Genomic DNA, 21,288 nt, shown 5'->3' with positions numbered 1-21,288 from the left:
AATATTGTGGATGCATTGGGAGATTTTTTTCTTACTGACTAATACTGTCGTTAAATGTTTCCTAAATCTGTTCTACCTTTCCTGTGATATTACGTAACCAGTCAGAACTGGTCTGGCAGCCCCTTCTGTGGTTACTTTTGGTAGCTGTTGTTAACATTTTCCCTTCTCTTGGGTTAAACTTTCTTTCGCGCTTCTCCCCTGGGATTATGAGTTTTCTCTCTCCTGTCTACTAAGGCTGTTCTCTGGGGTAAGGACTCTCTGGTAGTGCCTGTGGGATGGGCCTGCTATCAGGAAAGTGAACAGGTTTTTGTTGACTTTTTAGATAAAAACTGCTACATTGCAGGAAACTAAATGTCTTTCTGTTTCTTAAATCAGTTGGAAGAACTGTAGCAGCTGTCTTTTATTGGCAGCTTTCTAGGCTTGCACAAAGGAGTACTGTGACTCCTTTCAACCTATGCAGAATCTATTGCGAGAGCTATTTTCATGAGGCTTTGAATGAGTGTTTCCATTACCTCAGGCAAATGTGCGTTTGTGGGTTTTCTTCCTTTTTTTAAAAAAAGTCCCCTTTTCCCCAAAAAATCCAGACATTTAATGTCATCACCCAGTGCTTGAAAGTTGCTGGAGTGTTTTCTGCATGATAGTTCAAGGTTTGGACTTCCTTACCACACTTAAAATAAACATCTCCTGTCATCCATTCCCTTCCCAAACCTCATCCTCGATCTAAGCTATCCAGAAATTTCATTCTTTTAAAAATTCATTAATGTTCAGGAATGCTGCTCTCTGTGTCTTGTGAAGAGATAGCATGTATGTTGTAGTACTTCTTAAAGTATTTGTAGTAATTTTAAGAGTACATTTTGAAAAATCAGGTACAATGCCTGTGTGCTGCTACAGAAGAAGAGTATGACAAGAGTAATGGTACCCAGTAACTTTTTTTGGCCAAAATGTCTTAGGAAAACTACTGCTTCTGATACTTGTTTTATTCTATTTTCTTGTAACTTAAATGGTACTTAATATTTTTACTTTCTCTATTCTTCAGTTTTTTCCAAATGCAGCTCTTGCTATATTTTTTTTCCATTTAAAAATGTCTTCGTTTGTTGGGTTGTTTTTAATATTTTTTTTAAGGAGGAACACCCGCGCCCCCCCTCCCCAGTTTTACTGGTTCATAACAGCCACTAAAAGACTGATACCTTGATCATGCAATAGCTTCTACAGTCATGGTTTGTATATACAAGCTTAAAGGCTTGTTTCTATAACTTAACTACATGGTTTTTTGGGTTTTTTTTCAGACTTTTGATGCAAATGACCTGTATCAGGGACAGAATTTCAGCAAAGTTCTCAGCTCTCTTGTGGCTTTAAATAAGGTGACTGCAGGTAAGTAGACTGCTGTGTCTTGTGCTGGCTTACAACTGCTTTCAGCTTGCATCAGTGTGCCTGTTGCTGTATCCATGATGAAGTGAACATGTGCAGCATTTTAAAAGAGCTTTTGTTGGAGTTCATGTTTTTAAAACTTTGCAGTGGCTCTGCGTTCTCTAGTCGTGTCTTCTGCAGAAGGAAGTTTTGTGGTAGAGCTAAGGCTAAGCCTTTAAGCTGGCAAGCAATTTAGAAAAAGGGCCTGGTTTTTTGGTTGTTTTTTCTTTTTTTCCTCCAAGTTTGGAATACCAAAGTTGACTTTTGCTCCATTCTGTTATTCTCCTATTTGAACAGCTTTGTCAAAATTTTTGCCCCCCCACACCGTCTCCATTTCCCTGCACTATCCTTTCTTGCCAGTCACAAAAGGATCTCCAACATCTTTGATCTGTTAAGCCACGTATTTTATTCGTTTAGCAGCTAGAAGTCATGAACCACTTGCCTCAGCTCTTTGGTGGGAGGGGAGAGAGCTGTAGAAATAACACACAGGTGAGAGGTGTCCATCCATCATTGTAGGGTGAGGCTGAGCTAAATTATGCCAGGTGGACCCTGGGACAGTCAAGAAATGTTAACATTGGCCCTTTTGGTTTCTTCTTGTTCCACCATCAGCAGCAGCTTTCAGTACTGGTCATCAGGTCAGAGTCTGAGAGAGAGTCTAAAATTGAACCATATGTGTCAGTTTTTGTGTGAGGAAGAAAAGGAAGGTGATAGAAAAGTCAGTGATAGATAAATGTTACTTCATTTAATACTAGTAAGTGTCTTGTCATGTTTCAAGAGAGGTTTTGTGGTTTTGGTGGCTTATTTTTTTCCTCGCATTAGGAAGCACCCCTTAAGATTAAGTTTTGCAACCAAATTCTTAGTTTTAATGAATGGGCATGGAGTAATACCATTGACTTCTTTGAAGCTGTTTAGACCAGTTGGAGATACTGCCTCTCACCTCAAGTGTAAGTGCAAACACAAACCAGAGCAGTACATCTTTAAAACTGCCGTACACTGGCCATCAGTGCCTTTGCTGTCGTTAAAGTGGAGATAAAGTGTGGCTGTTTTGTCCAGGTGTCTATGGATTAATGCCCACATCAAAAAGCCACAACTGCAGCTGGTTAGAAAGGACTTGGGGCTGATCCCTTTCATGGTGTGGGCATGTGGTGGTGGTGGTATGGAAACCAAAAATCGAAACCACATGCAAGCTGTGGTGTTGTCTCATTCCCAGGAGCAAGCATAAACCTTCTTGTTCTTCCAAACAATTTTCATTAACTGGGCAATTGTGTAGCAGGTGTTTTAGACTCCAGCTCCCTCTGTAGACCTGCAAGAATTTCAGGCATACACAGGTTCTTCTGAAATAGGCCTTCCTACAATATGAAGAATGTGAGTAATGGGCATGATTACTGATGAAAGACTTCTGGGGGTTTTCACTCCATCAAAGTATTAATCTCTGGAGTGGTGGGATCAAGGAAGCAGTTTGCTGTTTGTAGACAGATGAGGGGAGAGGAACTGGTATAGGGAAGTTGAGATAGGGGTACAAGGGAGAAAGGATTTTACAAACACTGGAAATCTTAAAATGGATGGAAGAGTGAAGCTTGTGAAGGAATTACCAAATTAATAGTTGTTAAACATGCACATTCTGTTGCCATTCAAGATTCTTGAGCCTTTAGTAGCAGAGTTGATTTTTTTTTTTTTTTTTTACAATAATACCATTGAGGAATTCATTGAATGTGTTTATTAGGTATTTTAATAGAAACTTTAATGGATACAGTGTTTTAAAAGTATCAACATTTCTGATTGATTTGAAAGTATTCAGATACTAACAGTAAAAATTCTTCCATTTGCATGTGGTTTGTTTGTAATAATTATGTTTTCACCTCAGATACATGCAGTTTCTAATTCAAGCCTAAAAAGGTGCTCTTGTGTTGCTGTATTAGCTCTGCTGCTGCGAAATTAGAAAATTTTAGGAATCAGTCTACACTTAAATTCTAGCTAGTGTTTTGGAGTTGCCCAGAAGCTGTAACACACTGTCATAAGCCAACCTGATCCTGTTTTTCTAGGCAAGCTGTATCAAGGTATAGTTCTGGATTTGGTGGCTGTCTGTCCTTGAACTTGACTGCACTTAGGAAACATAGCAAGCTGGACATGGAGATGTTTCAGGTTACTTTTAAACCTTAAGCTCTATTAAGTAATGATGGTTATGGCAACTTAAAGTTTTCTGGGAGCATTGGAGTTAGCCATATAGTCATGATGTACAAACTAAGCCCATAATCCAGTTCCATTTCTTTCCTGGTAGCCTGTGAAAACATGTCACGTATGACCTTTTTGTAATGGACTATAATCACCAGTGTTTTTCTGACTACCACAGCCTTTAAATGCTTTTGGGAAAGCAGTTTCACAAAGTGTCTTTTATTACTTCAATGTGCAAGAATACTATGCATATAAAATACTCAATATGTATAGTTCTAATATTGCACTATTTAAGTAGGGGGTGTAGATTTATAGGGGTTTTTTTTGAAGGATGATGATATTTGAAGGATATCAGTGAGTCATATAAAAAGATGGAGCAGGGAAAGTGTTTTCCACTCAGTCACTGGCAGACTTGGAGCATCCTTTGTCAACATTTCTGTTGTCAATCTCAAACCCTTTCACTCCTCCTGCATCTCTGCTGCTGTTGGATGCTGTGCTGAAGTTTAAAGATTTTCCAGTTCAGATGAATTGAGTTGTCTCTTCAGGTTTGTTGTGGAACAGGAGATGCATCTTATTTGCTGGTGTCCCTGGATCTCAACCTGTATATGTTATTTCCTTTGGACAAAAAATAATTTGGATTTGCATAATGATGGTCTACTTCAGTCTGGAAGTAACTGTTGGGAGACTACAGTTGTGTGTGTACCTCAGTATGGAGTTCAAGCTTTGGAAGAAAAGCAAACTACTAGGAAAGAGAGTAACAGGTGTAAAAACCAGGAGAGCAGTTGGGAGGCTTGTGTAGTCTAGTGAAGACATCTAGATTTGGGACAGAAAATACTGTATTGCTTTCAGGGCTTCTTAAGATCTGATGTTCACTGAGTAGTCTCCTTGTATATGGAAAACATGAAGGAAAGGAATGACTTGCCACGCTTGTGCAAAGGAGCAAGGTTTGTCTGCTGCCCTCTGCAAGGGTCCTGGGAGCATCCCACTCCTGGGGCTTTGGCTGTGAGAAAGCGGAACACTGGTGCAGCCAGCAGCAACCCACTGTCCCACTGTAATGTGGGGAGAGGCTCCCAGCAGGGCTGTGGGAGGCTGCAGCCAGCACTGAACCTGGCTCTTGGGAGCTTCTTTTGGTGCAGCCCCTGGCTGGCTGTGGCTTGCTAATCCACAGGACACACCCATCCTGGGGAGGTGCCAGCCCAGTGTCCAGGACTGGGGCTGCCCTGGTGCCCCCAGCTGCCCCACCCCTGGCTGGGATGGTGGGATGAGCCCTGTCCTGCTGCTCCCTCAGCACCTCCCAGCACACAAGGGACCCCAGCAGCCCCTGATGGCACATAACCCTTCAGATGAACATATCTCATGGGTGTGCTTCTCAGAGGAGAGACAAATGGAAGAGGGGAGACGTTTTGGGAGGGTGTTTACTTGTGAGAAGCAGCATTTTCCTTTCTTCTACTCCTAGTCCTCCTTCCAAAGAAGAAAAAAATCGCTTAGTTGGCAAAAAAAAAGGGGATGAGACAAAGGAATGTAGGAAAAAAGACAGTGGAAGGAATGTTTTAATTGAGAAGGAGATGGGGGGGCTGTGGGAAGAGCAAAGAAACAGATGTGGCTGGCTTCACTTCAAGCAAGTTTAATGTATTCAAAATTCTTGGCTGCTAGCTAAAATGGTGCTGGTTAATTACCTTTAAATAGACTGGTAGTGAGTAGGAATAGAGAAATACAACCCTAACCCTCCTTTCTCTAAACAGGCCAAGTTGTTTTCTTGTCTGTGTGGGGAAGAAATTGTCAATGTCTCAGGGCTTTAGATTATTTACTGCCTATAATTTTTTAAATCTTGAATTACTGAGTAACTGCAGATATATCAAATCTGCTTTAAGCAGAAGTAAGCAGAAGTTACAGATGCAGATTTTTCAAATTCTAATATTTACCTTTTTTTCCCCCACCCTCATATAGACATAGGGCTGGGCAGTGACTCTGTATGTGCACGTCCCTCATCTCATCGGATAAAATCCTTTGATTCTCTGGGATCCCAGTCTTTACACAGTAGAACTTCAAAACTCTTTCAGGGACAGTATCGGAGTTTGGTAAGTTCTGGAAGAATGAAACATGCTGTGGTGTGATTTTTTTTTTTTTTTCCCCCCCTTTTCTTTTTCCTTTTTTTTTTTAAATGAGTTTTGTAAGTAAATTATAGTGTAGCAAAGTAACTGTTTCCTCTTTCACTTCTGTATTTTTAGACTGTGAGTTTGTTTTTGCAGCTTTTCATATGAGGTTTCAAAATACATGCAACTTTTTGTGAACTTCTAACTATTTTTTCCTCCTTTAGTGCTCCTTGTTGTCTGTAAAGATAGTGTCTTCCTGGATTTGTGTTTTTCTTTTTAGTATGAGGACTTGCTTTTCTAAAGGCAAAAATCTCATTTTCTCTCTGAGTTTAGGGGTGATGATTGAAGGTTATTCAAACCTCTTTGAAGGTGATACTTTTAATGTTGGCAGTAGTGGTAGTTGTTCCTGTTTTCTGTTATATTTCAAGGTTGATCCTTCAACTGGCCTTTGGGTAACTGAGTGTTATGGGCCATTGTTTTATAGTACAGCTGAAGTCAGGGTTGCATACCTCATGGAAATTGTGATAAAATGTGCTTTTAGTCACTGAAGGTTTGCAGGGAGGGTTCAGATCCCTAACAAAAGCTGTTTTTCTGTGGCTTTCTTAGGTGTGGTGTAATGTGTTTTCTCTGGGAGCAGAGCCTGTGCAAGTTCTTGCCCTAGGCCACTAATTCGAGCTCCTGTTCTGCTGTTCACAGCCCACTCAGTTTTGCAGATGCAGCAGTTGGTGGGACTAGCTGGATCCCTGAAGTAATCAGAGTTTTCAGTATTTCTATCACTTTGGTGATCTGAGTTGCTCTCTGCAAAGTTAGAGCAGAGAAGTGCAAGAAGGAAGGAAAGTGAGCTAGCAGCCAAATCCAGGAAATTCCTAGTTTGGTTTTGTTGCTGTAGATGATCAGTTTGGAACTGTTCTCACCAAGTTTGTACTCATTTCCTCTGCTGGAAAGCCATAGTGGCAGAGCATAGGGATTGTAGTTGATGTCACTGTGCAATGTTTCTGCTTATTTTGTGGCTTTTTTACCGTTTACTAAAACAAAACATTTTTTTCTTGTTGAGCAGAGTGGATGAAAGCACATAATGTACAAGCAGAGGACTAAGGCAGAGGCACTTGTTGGAAAATGTGCAGATCTAATTGTCAAACACTGGGACTTACACTATTTTGGGGTTTTCTGCATGTTTTCAAAGTTGTGTTTGCCCTCATTTTCCTGTAGTTTCTCAGCCACTAACTCTGATGAAAGTTATATTGAGTTGTGATACAATAACATGATTACTTGGGTTATAAATTAAGCTGATGTGTTGTAAGATCCTAGTGACAACATGCAGTCTTTTGATAATCTCAATTATATAGGCAACATATAGGTGAAATTCTTCTACCTGGATACTGACTAGGACTGCTTACACAGTTGTTTTCTCACTAAGTTACTTTGTTAGCTGTACAGGTACTGATCCTTAGTTATGATAGAGACAAACATGATTTGTAGTGCTATTCTCTCAGTTCCAGTCCAATGTATTTAAAGTTGTCCGAGTATTGCACTTTTTTAGCATAAAGGTTTGCCCAAACTCTCATGAAAATGTTTGAATGGTACAGATACCCAAAATTGACATGCAAGGACAAAATGCTGAATTTGAACATCATTAATTCTAAAGACTTATTAGTTACTTCTAAGAACATTCAGATGTTAGGACAGAGTGATAACCTGCCTTCACATCTGTGGTAGGGGATGAGCATGCATACACAGTGTTATATGGACAGCTGCAAGTCTGACATGCTTCAGGCTTCCAGCTTTGCTAACCTTGAGAGAAATTATTTGGGAGTACTTATTCAAGGTAAGTTGCATGACTCTTTTGTGGGTTTTGTGAAAGAACACTGTCTTTCTTCATTGGCAGGTCATGGAGACTTGCACCTTCAGCTGTGGAAGCCTCCAACCTGATCTGTTACAGGAAAAAAGAAAAGAAAAAGGTTTTGAGTTGCAAACTCTATGTATATCCAGAATAAAATTAAACCCAACTCAGTTTCTCCCTCCTTGCAGCACAGAAAGTTTTAGGAAAAAACTCTAATGTAAAGCCTTTGTTTCTTTGTAGTTGTCAAAGGCAGTTCCAAGTTATGCTAGTTATAGAAAATGTATATGTTTTCTTTATTTTCTTTTTGTGAGAGCAATAATTATTCTCATTTTAGCTCTGTTGACCCCTTCTGATTTGAAGGGCTGTAATAAGTAAAATATATACTCCCATGGCTGAAAAAAATCTATAGACTAAAAATGACAGAAATACTAGAGATGCCAAATCACTCCTTATAAAGGCTTTTGAGTAAGAATGTGTGGGGACTGTTGCATGTGGAGTAAAGACTATTTCCATTTTATGGATATTTCTGTTTTGCTCATGGAAATATTGCTTAAGTCTCTAATGATTGTTTTATTCTTTGCTTTCTCTTACTAGGACATGACAGATAACGGCAACCATCAGTTGGTGGTGAGAGCCAAATTTAATTTTCAACAGACAAATGAAGATGAACTTTCTTTTTCAAAAGGCGATATTATTCATGTTACAAGAGTGGAAGAAGGAGGCTGGTGGGAAGGAACTTTAAATGGAAAAACAGGGTGGTTTCCAAGTAACTACGTACGAGAAATAAAATCAAATGGTGAGTTTTGAAGGGGAGAGCATATTGACAGAAATTCTTGCATTGGATAGAGGTTGATGGTTGGTTAATTCATTAAAACTTCTAATGCTTTTTGTTTAGGCTTGACTTTTTTTACTGAATGTCGTTGACAGCAATCACTAATGCTCAGGAACTTGCTCTTCCCCACCCCAGTTCACTATACAGAGTGCTCAGAGGCTTCTGAATTAGCAGTAAGCATGCAGAAATCTCCCCATTCTGTTTGCTTGTCCGTCACATTTGGGCTGCTCTCACTTCCTTGGTCTGACTTCCTAGAATATAGGATTTGGTTTCAGATGCTGATATACTTTGAATTGGTGCTTTGAGTTTAAATAGTGAGAGATTTCCTTCAAAAACAACAACAAAAAAAAACGAACAAGAAAAAACCCCCAAACCAACCAAAAAATTACTCAACACATCCCATTACGTAGAACTAAACAACTGCAGGAAAGAAACCCAATTCTATCAAAATCAACTTTTGAAAAATAATGTGTTTGTGATTTTTCTTTTTCTTTCTTGTTCATATGCCTTCAGCTTTTCTTCATACAGGCTTCATTCTTCCACTGAAGTTTTATTTTGAGCTTTATACAGTGGAAGTGCCTTCTGTAAACGTTATCTGAATATCGGAAATAACATTCCTTTTTAATCCACTAAGACGTTGCTGTGGGTGACATAATTTCTCTGTCTCCTTTATTTCACTTTTTTACTCTGTGTCTTTCCTTGTCTCAGCTTATTTTCAGAGATTAGGGATAAGCCTGGTAGGATAAAATTACCCAGGGTCTCCAGAAGGCTTTACCACTCTTTCCTTTGTCACAGCTCCAGTGAAAACACACATCTTTTGGGACTGTGCTAAAGTCATCGGCATGGCTTTTAAATTTTTTTTTTCTCCATTATGAGGCAGCTATTCAGATGCTTGATTGCAAAGTGAGGTTGTGGGAGCAAAACTCTGTTTTTAAACTTATCTTTTCTCCTTTGGCCGCATCCTCTTATTTTCTTCCTTGATTTACTATCTTGTCTGTTGCTGCAAAATGCTGGTCTTAGATCTGCAGCTTCGTTGTCCTTTTCAACCATATTCTCTCAGGCATAGTCACAATGTAAGACTTGGCTTTAATGTTCTTTAGAGATCTCTCAGATGCAGCTTATCCTGAGAAACAATTCTTGAAGCCTGTTTCTGATTTGTACTGTTGTAGCATCAGCCATGATGACTGTCTTGTCCCATTGTTATTCATTTAAATCATTGCTGCAGAGATCTTGTTTGGATTTCATCAGTTTTGATCTCTTCCAACTCCTGGACCGGAACGTGGGTAGGCAGTTAGGCTCCGGAGTAGAAATGCTTTAAGAGTGAACATGCAAGAACCAGAAGTTGCCAGTAACTGGAGTTAAGTGATTCTTGTTTGATTAAGAACCCTGTACTTTGGTGAAGTAACTCTTCTGAGTAGGAAGAGACAACAAGCTGTAGTGCCAAGGTTAGTACCAAGTGCAGTCTGATGCTTGTGACTCCTTGCAACCCCGTCTGTTCCCTGGGGCTGACATGGTTTTTGCTTCTTACCCTCAGAAGAATTTTCTCCCAAGTCCTTTTCCCTCCACTGTATAGGTGTATTCTCTCTGCCAGAACAGTTTACCCCTTCTGGCTTCTCGCATTCTTGGAGTGCTGTCTCATATGTTCAGTTTCTTCTATGGAAGTTTCTTCTGTATGTGCCGATGCTTTTTTCTTCTCAGGAAGCTTAGTTCATTGAGTATTACAAAGTTGAAATGACTGAGCTGTAGCTCAGTAGCTTTCTCTGTTTACCTCTTGCATTTTAAAATTACTGTGTTTGGCTTTTCCCAGTACTTTATGGAACTTCATTTGTCCTCTCTGGTTTCAGATATGGATATAGCTAGTTCTCTTACTATCAGATCAGCACAACAGGTACTGTGTAATTTATCAAAATAGTAATTTTAAACTGCTTTTATGCATTCATAGGTATATGTTTTAGTTGTCTGAAGTTGACTTTTTTTATGAGGAGCATGGGGGAGGTAGAGGGAAGGATGACATACCGAGAGCTGCTTAGTGTGTTATTAACTGTGGGGTTGCAGATTAGCTTTACTCCTTCATGTATCTATGCATGCTATGGAATGCTTTGTTGCTACTACCCTTATGACCGTGTTAGTTGTATTTCAAATGGTGACCTGACTTCTCCTACTTACTTTTCCTTCTTTTTGTGTTTGTGGTTAGTGTATATATTTGTGATACTTGCTCCATGTCAGTTTGCATCTACTTTTTCTATTCTTTCATTGACATGCTGCTAATTTTTAAAGCACTCTTGATTAAGGTCTCTATAAAAAGATGTTCATCCTGGACATCTCATCTGTTTTCAAAATACTCTTTAAAGTGTTCTAGCATTAAGAGTATGATTCTACCCATCTGTCTTCTCTGAAATGTAGCTGAAAATACTGCAAATAGTTAGAAATTCTGTTCAGGATGATGCATTATATGGAGAGCTCCCAGGACATGCCTAAATAAGCTCCTGGGTTTGACTTAATTAAATCCCCTCAGTCTGCTGAAACCTGACTTCTACAAATTGAGTAAAAGAAGAAATGAGTGAAGTTATTTATGCATGTGTGGTTTTGTTTTAATTCTCAAAACTTTGTAGGCATTAGATGTTTAGATAAACGGATTTTTGCTCTAAATGAAAATCCTCTAGTGTAAAAAAATGGTAGATATGTAATCTTAGCTTGTAGGGTGGCTCTGAAGTTAGATATTCCAGGAAGGAAAGAGAAAGATGTGTAGGAATGGAACTGCCTTTACCCACATTGATTTCTTAAAGATTTTAGAGGAAAAGTAAACTGCATTACATAAATTACACAAGCAGAGGATATCACATGATAGAGGTATTTCACAGTAGTTGTGCCCTGGTTGTAACTTGTTTGTTTAGCTGTGCCAGAGTGATTAGAGTTAGCACACAATGCTAATACATGAGGTGAGATGCGAATGGTTGTAGGACACACACTGAGACAATTGAGCAAAGCACAGCATTTAGTTTTCTTAGGCTGCACAATAACTCTTTTGGGGGAAAATGAATTTGGTTGAGATGAAAAACTGGTTTTGTTTTGCTTTTGAGTGTATGTTTATTCTGTCCCCCTCCCTAATCCAAGGGGAAAAAGCAGATTTGTTTAAAGTTGTGATAGTTATGATCAAACATGTAAATATAAAAAGAAAAGTGTTTTCTATTCAAGTATGTGCCTACACTGTGAGCTTCAAAAAAAAATAGTCCATTTCTCTCTCCCTCCCCCCTGTGCCTATGTTTCCACTTCCATTTTCAAACCCTGTAACATCTTACCTTTGATCGCTAGTCAGGAAGTACTTCGAAATGAAAGGATTTTGTTTTCATCCTGTTCTACTGTTACATGTGACAGAGGGTAAAAGATTAATAATGTGTAAACTTGTTAAAATATTTGACAGCATGGCCTTCTTGAGTTTTTTTTTGCTTAAATAAAATGGAGCAGGAGGGGGTGAAGATGTAGGTGGTGTCTTGTCCATTACACTGCTGCTTCTGTCTCACAGGGTAGTTAGACAGATTTGGAGACCTACTTTTGAGGGTTCCCTTGCAATGAAGAGTGGTTAGGCAGAATGGGATGCACTTACTTAGCTACTGTCAGATGTTAATCAGATTTTTGAAAAAAAAAAAAATCACATGATCAGTTGCTGAGTTTTAGCCAAGCATAATCCCTTTAAATGGCATGAGATTATGCAGGAGGGAATATAGCTTTGTAAAAACTACATTTGATACGTCACAAACTTCATTCTAATTCTTTGCAGAAGTTAACATATCGTTACTGCCCTAGCCTCTGTTACGCTTTCTTGACGGTTGTTAGTATCAGGCCCAGTGCAAATTACAGTGATAGTGTTTCTTTTGGTTTGATGTTAAAAAACCAAAATCAGTGTGGGGAAAAGGTCAGAATATAGTGGAGGAGTAGAGTGTCAGCTGTTTCCATCCTGTGGTGTGTGAGGGAAGGAGAGATTACACTTTTAGCTTTGGAAAAAAAAAAAAAAAGGAAAGGAAAAAATAACTAAAACCCTATTAAGAATGTTAGTTTTTCTCTCTCCAACCACATACACTCAGAGGAGTATTTTGTTCTCTTGTCAAGTGTAACTCTACAGGCGTAAATAAAACAGAGGTTGGGACCAGTGAATGCTCTTGGAGCAGAAGCATTGGTAGTGTCCATATTGCAGTGTGGAGCCCTGCAGCAGTGCCTGAGCCATCTTGAGAACTGGGAATGGGTTCGGGTCTGCCCTCCTGATGCTGGACTTGAACTGATTACTCTAGGAAAATGGAGCTTGCTTGTAGCACTTCACTGATAGGGACCACATAGCTTTTGGTATCCCCGTTGGCACATCTTTCCTCTGCTAATGTAGGATGAAATAGCCCAAATCAGATATTTTTATCTTTTTATCTAGATTACGCACCACAGCGCAGTAATCGCAGAAACATGCAAGGTGTTCTTGTAGCAGTAGGGTCAAAGTGCTCTATTAAAGTATGTTCTGAAGGGAATAAATACTTTATGGAGTAGCATGAAGTAGAGTGTTGCCTGAAAATGAATATGGCATAAACTGAAGACATGACAGAGAGAGAATGTGGGAATGTCAAGTAATTTGAAGGCGTGTAAGATAAAATAGAAAGGAACAAAATATTGGGAAGGATTGGGTAAATTGTCTTTTTACAGCCAGTTAGTAGACATTTGTAAAGAATAAGATAACTTCATTTTAGGGAGTTTGTGGCATCTTATGTACACTTAGGGAAAGGTTATAGAAGCAGTTGCTTCCACTGAGGATAATTATTTGCTGGAAGAATAATGTTAAAAAGCCTGTGCTACCCTCATTCTCCACCCAAAGATGATCTGTTTAGTGAACTCTACCTGGTTTATCACTAGCCACTGGACACATCAATGCATTATCAAGTGTAGCTGAGGGCAGTTGAATGCAATGCTTCACTCATGAGAGAAATGGACAGTGGTAACTTAGCTCTTGGTTTCAGTCACCAGCGGGATACTATCTCTTCCCGTACTTGAGCAGATGCCTGTTTGCTTTGGATTTGATCATTTGCTGAGCCATGTTTGTTGTGCTTTCAGTGCTAATATAAGGGATACACATTGTGACTGGGGAGATGGGAAAACCTTCTGTGTGGGAAAAGCTGGTGTCTGGCTCAGGTCGCTCTCTTCCAGTGCTTTGAGAAACAGAGCTTCTATGGAGTGCTAGGGTTCTGGTGATGTTTCAGAAACCTATGGACTTTATAGACATAAAGACATAGTGTGCTGAATGGGGGTGGCACCTCCTTGAAATGTTTAATGAAATACGCTCTGTTTGCAAAAGTACTCTAATGTTCTATTACCAAGGATAATAAATGACACTTAATTTAGCATAAACAAAGAAAGTGATTTCTTATGTGCAAGATCAGGATTTTCTTCTGTGTAATGCATTGTGCAATAAGCTAATTGAAACAAGACTGTTTCTTATTCCTCCTTATGCAGCAAGGCACTGCTTGGAGGCAGAATACCAGACATGATAGACAGCTGGACTAATTTGCTGTGTCTCATTCTGTGTTTCTACAGTAGAGATGGCCTTTACATTTTAAAAGCTAAATGTTGATTATCACTGTTCAGGCAAAATGATATGAATGTGTGATTCTTTTTTTCTGTCCTGTCTTTGAATTTGGGCATGTACATGTCTTTGATGGATAACTGAATCAGCTGAGCAGCTGGCAATATAAATGACTCTACATTTCAGCAAAAAAATATCCCACTTTCTTCAGCAGCTTAAGGGAAGAGAGGTATTTTTGCACCCTTTAAGGTAACAAAGATCCAGAATTCTGTGATCAGCCAACTTAGCAATGATCAGACATTTGTATTATGATAAATTCAGTGACAAGTATTTACTTTTATCCTTAAATGACTCTGGTTTCTCCTTTCATGCTTTTTGGCACATGATAATAAACCTTTAGATATTTAGTGAACTTGAAGGTCACTATAAATTGTATGGTAAGTCCAAGAGCTTCCACAGAGAATGAAAGCAAATTACCAAGTTTGTGAGAATGACATAATTTTCATCATTCAGTACAAAGAAAAAAAATTTAATTGTCCCATAAAGAGTAGTATTAGAGATGAATATATAAATGAGTAGCCATACATACGATATGATTTTAGGTTCTTTCACATTGAGTGTTTGATGGCAAATCTGCTGGAGTTTACAGCTTCGTTCTAAGGGGGTGGGAGGAGTCTTGTCATTTGGAATTACTCTGCTGTATAGCAGGGCACGTATGTACTGCAGGGCTGGTGGCTGAGTGCATTAGTGTTCCCAGCTGGATAACTGCTGGGTCTAATAATTTTTGTGCTGTCTGTCAGCTTAGAGCTGATGTGGGGTGGGTAGGCAGGGGATGTTAACCAGAAGGTTTTTACTGTCATCCCTGAATGTGTAAGGAAAATATTTTTTTTTTTTTTTGCTCATGTTTGGTAGTTTTAAGACTAGATTTTATTTTTAGATTTGCTTCTTTGAGGGGAGTTTCAGTGCAATACAGAGCAAATCCCCTTAAAGATACTTGCATTTGTGTGCTCCTGGGGCCTGAGCTGCTGTTCAGGGGCTGTTAGCTAAAGCCTCTGTCCCACTGGCCTGCCAGGCTGTCCTGGTACTGGAGGTGAAAGGGTGACCTGCACCTGGAGTCAGCTCGCTTGGGATGGCATCATTCATGGGCTGCAGCTGGGCAGCCTGAGGAAGCACTTAATTGCTCAGGAGAGGCTGGTATCACCGGGAGTGTTCTGCTTATGACCGTGCTTCCCTGGTCAGCTCTGTGGTCCATGGGAATTTTCCATAGCTGGCCCTTAGCTTGGCTTACTGGGCTTCTCCTGGAGAGGTGTTTGAGGCTTGCATAATTTATTCTTAGCCTGGGGTATCAGGTAAACTAGAGTTAAATTATTCATATATCTCTATTAAAATGTGTTTGGGACAGGAGCTTGCTTTTAAAATAAATTAAGAACCTTCAGTAGGTATGTTTGGATGATGCTTTTTTGGTTTTGTTTGGGGCAGTTCAGCTGACAATTTGCTGGTTTGTAGTTTGGATGCAAATTACTCAAATGCTTATTTGACATTTGCATATTAGACAAGCCTGATTATTTAAAAAACAAAGAAAAATAAACCAACTAAAACATAATGTCTTGATAAACATAGACTCACATACATTCTCAGTTGGTTGAGTGCACAGTCAAGTGTGAGAGATCAAGAAGAGATGCTGTAAATCTTGCTGTTTCTTCAGGATGCAGCATGTTGCTTTTGATTTTCTCTCGTGTTTGCTCCTCTGTGATTGACTTAGAGGAGTGGTAGTGGTGGGAGGGAAGACTTTAGGAGTGTGTTTTCCCTGCCTCTCTGTTCTGGGCTGGCACTTGGGTAACTCTCGGGACTGGTGTTTTGATCTTGCAGATTAATGTTGTCCTTCTAGGAAGAGCATGCATTACTGAGGGATAGATTCCCTATGGGATTATAGGAAGGATTTATCATTATGAAGAACCCTGTTCTCAAGTGCATAAGCATTTTTATTCTATACTTCATTAATAGCAAAAGAGAGTTTGTTTGAAAAGATTATTTTCTAGGCATAAGGTAAGTCACTGATAAAGTGTTTTGAATCTCTGTTTCAAGACTGAATGTAATGTCTCATCTCTGGAATGTTCAGCTTTTAATTGGTCACTTGCTTTCACAGAGTTCATTAAATTGATATTGATACTACTTTTGTTTGAAAGTGCATATATAGTTTGGAAATGCCTGCTACTGATTTTTTTTTTTCTTTTTTTTTTAATTGCAGTCTATGACAATATTTTACTTTTAAAAAATAATTTTGGAAAAGCAGATTTTATTAACTGACTTTCTGGTTCCAGGAAAAAGAATGGGAGTTTTACTACTTGCCTTCACTGGGGCAGAGTTTCATTTGTTGTGAACATATTGAGTCTTTACCATTAATTTCAAGTACAGTTACGTATGTTTCTCGGTGAAGCACCATTTCCACGGTATCTTATTAGAAATACTTTAAAGCAGTTTGTTTGACCTCTAGTGTAGAGCTGTGAAATTGCACCCCATTGACCCGAAAATATCTTATATTTCAGAAAAACCAGTCTCCCCCAAATCAGGTACGTTGAAGAGTCCACCTAAAGGCTTTGATACATCTGCAATTAACAAAAGTTATTACAATGTGGTGAGTGATCATTTTTTCCTCCATGTGAGCTGTTATATACAGTAGAATGCCATTTTATTAAATGCTCTTATCTGCATTAAAAAAAGGCAGTCTTGCTAGGAAGTCTCAAAACTAGATAGGGGTATTGGTGGATTCTCATATAAACAAGATCATTATTAGTTTAATAGAATATCACACATGTGGATTCTTAAACATGGTGCAAAATTATTGTCTAAAGTAAATGAATGATTGGCATTTATGTAATATTATGCTCATTTTACTTGTTTTGCTAGTTGTTAATTTCCCTTTTCTCTCCCATCCCTTACATGTGCCATCAATGTTCCCCAGTCTCTATACATTACTGAAGTTCTGCTGTGTTAAAATGATTAAGAATATCTTAGTCCTTTTTGTTGAATAAGAGATTGTTTCAAAATGTTCAATTTTCTTCCTTTGTATTTATGCTTGTAAATCAACTCTGTTGCTAACTTAAGGAACCTCTCTCCCTTACACGGGTGGATAGATTTCACAGCAAGGCAGTACAGCCAGAGTGTGCCTTTAACATACCCCCAAGAATTCTTAACCAGGAATTCTAGCACTCAGACCTCTTTAGTAGATGCATGTAAGAAACATGTCCAGCTTTAAGTGTGTAGGAACCATGTTGGGAATCGTTTATTTGAGTAGATCATTGGGAAGCAAAAACGCATCTTACTGTTTTTGTTAAGCACTGCTCCCTGCTGGTGTAAAACCAAACCACAACCTTTCTTTCCCTTTTCTTTCAAGCAGCTGTCATGGGTTTTCATTTTATATATCAGTTTTTAAAAAGCATCATAAAGTATAATTTTCTGCTTTCATCTTCTGTGGTTGTGGCATGAATAGCACCTGGAAGAACAGAGGTGTTTTGTTTATAATCCCTAATTGAAAGCTACGAAGCAACCTCCTGCTCCTCCATCAGGCTTGGTTCCTGCCTCTGCCAGTAGTTGCAATTCTGTGGTGAAGGGAGGGCTGCAGTTTTTTGGCTACTGCATCCCACAACTGCTAGCCACAATGGAAAGCACCTGTGCAGGCACACCCTTCTTTCAAACTGCAGGAAGTAATGGTCTCACTGTGGGATACCCAGTGACAAAACAGTGGATTGGTTTCATTTATATTTTTTTCACTGTATCTATTTTATAGTCTTTTATTTTTCTGAAGCTGTTGTAGTGTATAGAAGCAAATTGTTGTTTTGATGTTCAGATATGATTTTCAATGCAAGTAAACTGAAGTGAATGCAGGACAGGACAGGATTTAGTTCCTTCACCTGGTAGGAGACTGGTCTTACTTACGCTTAATCTGTATCTATATTGAGTTTTTAATCAAAATAGATTGGCAGCTATCTTGAACATCAGTCCTTTAGATTTGGGGGTTTGGTTTAATTAATTAATTTATTTACTTATATAAAGTAATTGGTAAATACATGCCTCTTTTACAATTTTATATTAATTTTTTCCTCATAGATCTTAGCACGATGAAAAGTAAAAGTTTCAGCTGTTTAGTTTGGACTTAGCTAAAACTTCAGTTTGACTCTGACCAAAATGAATTGAATCTTGTGGTGGCATGTTTTACTTTGTAAGAGTAACATCGGCAATTTGAGAGCTGATAGTATACTTCAGTGAAAATTATGGAAAGTAAATGTTGAATTTGTTCAGGCACCTAAGCTATAATATACCCTACAATTTTGAAATATCACCTTTAGTTTGTGATTTTTATAATTGTTCCCTGGATAACCTGTTAAAATCGTGGAGGCTCAAGCTACTATACTTTGGGAAATACGGCTATAGGTAGCTTTTAAAGTAGTTTAATTAAAAAACAAACAGAAAACCACCAAACCCTAGTGACCATCATGTACCTACTCCTAGAATTAGTTTATTGTTCATCTTGCTTAGGTGCAGCTTTCTTGGTGCACTTAACCTGTTATAATGAGATGCCAACTGTTTTGACTGCTAGTTACTTACTAACTGTTGATGACATTGCAGGGGGTGAAAATGACCAGTTCATAATAATATGCAGATATGTTGTAAGACCCTAGAGTGCTGTTCTTAAGTCTGTCTGCAATGAATTGGATAATTGCCTTGTTTTCACATTTTTCAACAGTGTGGCAAATACCCCTACTTTTTTTTTAACTCGCCATTTCATTCTTCTGGTTTAGAAAATGAGAGGCTGTGCTGTAGCGTGCCCATTGTTTCAGAGAAGTAAGACAGTAATGCTGTGTCTGAAAACTAAATTAGACATGTTGACATTTAGATTTTCTTGGAATACATTGTGTGCTTCTGATGGCAATATGTCTATAAAATATTTTCAATTATTATTAAATATGTATGATTTTTACATGTTTTACATGTAGATAGGACAAACAGCAAACCTGTTCACTGAAGTGAAACCTCAGTTTAACCTCTGAGTTGAGTTTTTGTTTTCTGTCTTAATACATAAGCTGCAGACATGAGACTTCCCTGTGCTATATGACATCAGTCTGTACTGATAATAAAATTGAGGAAAAAGCAGAAGAGCTCCAAAAAAACTTTTGGCAACTGGTAGGTGAAAGGATGTAGCTCGAGCGAAGGAGTAAATGTTAAAAATCTGTGTTAAAGGCTCTCTTGACAAACCAAGCTTGAAATTGTGACTGGTACTCTGGCACCACATAATATTTTTGAGTTGTGGCTGTCCCCACATGGGGATGTGTTGAGACCCTATAACCCTCGTGGGTATTTATTGCTGTTTCCCCTAGAGAGCGTTTTGGGCAGGCAGCACCTCAGGGTACATCTGATGAACTGAGGACAAAATCAAAGGCAGTTCAGAAAGTGGTAGGAGAGGTTCCCTTTCTGGGAGGAGGGCTGGCATAGGCCAAGGGAAGGGTGCTTAATGTGAGGAGGAGACTGCTTTCCCTTCTTTCCTCTGCTCTTTGCCCCCTTATAAACATGTTCTTTGTTACTGTGGATTCACAGCTCCTTCTGGAGTTTGTGAGACATATCACATGCCTTCTAGTCTCAGTGTGCTTAATTAATTGCTCCTTGTACTACGTGTTGCTGAGAAGACAGACATTTGTTATATATGTACATTTGGCCTGGTTCAGGAATTCAGGTTAGTAGAGAATGCAGAGGTTTTGTCCTACATAAAATGGCACAAATCTACAGTAGTGTGTAATATGAACCAGACTCGTGATGAAGCTTTTTAATGTAGAAGTAATTTAGTAGCCTATTACTGAAGAAGTGGGTGTATTGTTGCATGTTATTCCCTGAAGACAGAGCAGGCAATACTCTGAGTTTTATTTTTACTTGAGATCCCTTGAGAATTTATAACTTTGTATCCAAAATAAAATTAGGTTCTCTCCATTTACAGTTGCTTTGAGATTAGGTAGCTGTTCTAAAAGCAGGTGAAGAAATAGGCAAATTTCTCCACAGTTACAAGTATTTGGATGACCTTGTTTCCTTTTAAGTATTTGAGAAGTAGTGGAAAATAAACTCTCCTTTTGAGGCCGTGCTTTTAAAGTTGGATCAAGTTGTCTACTGAAGTTCATGTAAGTTTCTGAGGACCCTCAAGATATGGTATACTTGTGCAGTGCTTTACACTGCCCCCTCAAAGGCTTGTTTTAAGGAGTTCATTGTGCAAATTCTCGTGATCCAGGAAAATTACGTACTGATCACCATTTTGCTCAACTGTGTGATATTTTGGTTGACTGCCATACTACTATGATAAAATATGAATGTGCTACAGGATCATACCCAAGTGTATCTCTGAACTCTGCCTTTTCTCCCATTGATTTGGAAGGCGATAATCTTCATGTGGGTCATTTTAAATCCATTTTTGGGTAGTAGTTATGGCCTTAAGGAGATGGCTGAGGTTTTGTGTGACAGAATAGTTAACCATGCTTGAATTTTCCACGCCATGTGATTGAGAGAGCTGGTGCTGTATGAGCTCAGTTGTCTGTGCCTGCCATTCATCAGTGTTACGGACTGCAAAAGCTGCCACTTCAATGCTGCTCTTTTGGTCCTCGGTCGTATCTGTGCAAATGTTGTGGTGGAGTTGTGGAAACAAGGTCTTCGAGGTCTCATGGGGTTGTGCAGCAGCCAGAATGTGCAGAGAGCAGGAAAGGGAAGAAAGGTGATTATTGGATCATGCGGATGAGATGTGGATATGAGGAATGTAAGGGATTTCTGGTGCCAAAATACCGAATTGCAGTACTGACTACTTGTCACTTCAAAGCACAGTCCAAGAGTTTAATCATCATAGCTTCTCAGTGAGGTAGGTAAGTCAAGCTGGAATAATGCAAGATATCACAGAAATTATGTTTTAGAGCTATGTAAGCAAGGTTATTCTTTAAAAAATATATTCAAAGTGGAAAAAAAAAGTTGTATGCAGTGGAAACTGTACTTGTAAAAAGAAAGGGTGATAGATTTAATGTGTTCTGGGCACTGTTTAAACTCCATATATCTCGAGTACTGTATAGCACTGTGAACTACTGGAATAGTAGTAAGTAGTAGTAAGTGCATCTGGTACTCTGCACAGGTTTCGTAGCATAGTTTTATTTACAGTGACATTAATTTTCCTCTTTCCACTAATTGTCAGGTTGCTAATTCTAGTTTTTTAAGGTTTCTTCTTATTACCTCCCCCTGCCCTTAAGTCTTTTTCTTCCAATCCCATGCTTTCCATATGGCAAAGAAAATCCTCAAAGAAAAATCCAAACCAGCGCAAGGAAAATAATGAAGTGTGTCCAACATGAAACTAGTTTTATTTCAAGCT

General features: G+C 38.8%; 1 protein-coding gene across 5 annotated transcripts in view; it reads left to right on the top strand.

Annotated features, from left to right (window-relative positions):
* Nucleotides 1-21,288, top strand: part of ARHGEF7 (Rho guanine nucleotide exchange factor 7) — a 117,829-nt gene that overhangs the window by 45,116 nt on the left and 51,425 nt on the right. For 4 of the 5 annotated variants that reach the window (XM_048328073.1, XM_048328081.1, XM_048328100.1 and 1 more), the window contains 4 exons: nucleotides 1,287-1,371; nucleotides 5,527-5,657; nucleotides 8,107-8,308; nucleotides 16,448-16,536. In XM_048328073.1, the coding sequence (XP_048184030.1) occupies nucleotides 1,287-1,371; nucleotides 5,527-5,657; nucleotides 8,107-8,308; nucleotides 16,448-16,536 (507 nt within the window). Of the gene's footprint in view, nucleotides 1-1,286; nucleotides 1,372-5,526; nucleotides 5,658-8,106; nucleotides 8,309-16,447; nucleotides 16,537-20,583; nucleotides 20,650-21,288 lie in introns of those variants that run through there. The other variant, XM_048328107.1, reaches the window with a different exon arrangement.

This window comes from Corvus hawaiiensis, chromosome 2, assembly GCF_020740725.1.
Source record: "Corvus hawaiiensis isolate bCorHaw1 chromosome 2, bCorHaw1.pri.cur, whole genome shotgun sequence".
Lineage (NCBI taxonomy): Eukaryota > Metazoa > Chordata > Aves > Passeriformes > Corvidae > Corvus > Corvus hawaiiensis.
The sequence above is the reverse complement of the archived record's forward strand: the minus strand, read 5'-3'. Positions and strand labels throughout refer to the sequence as shown.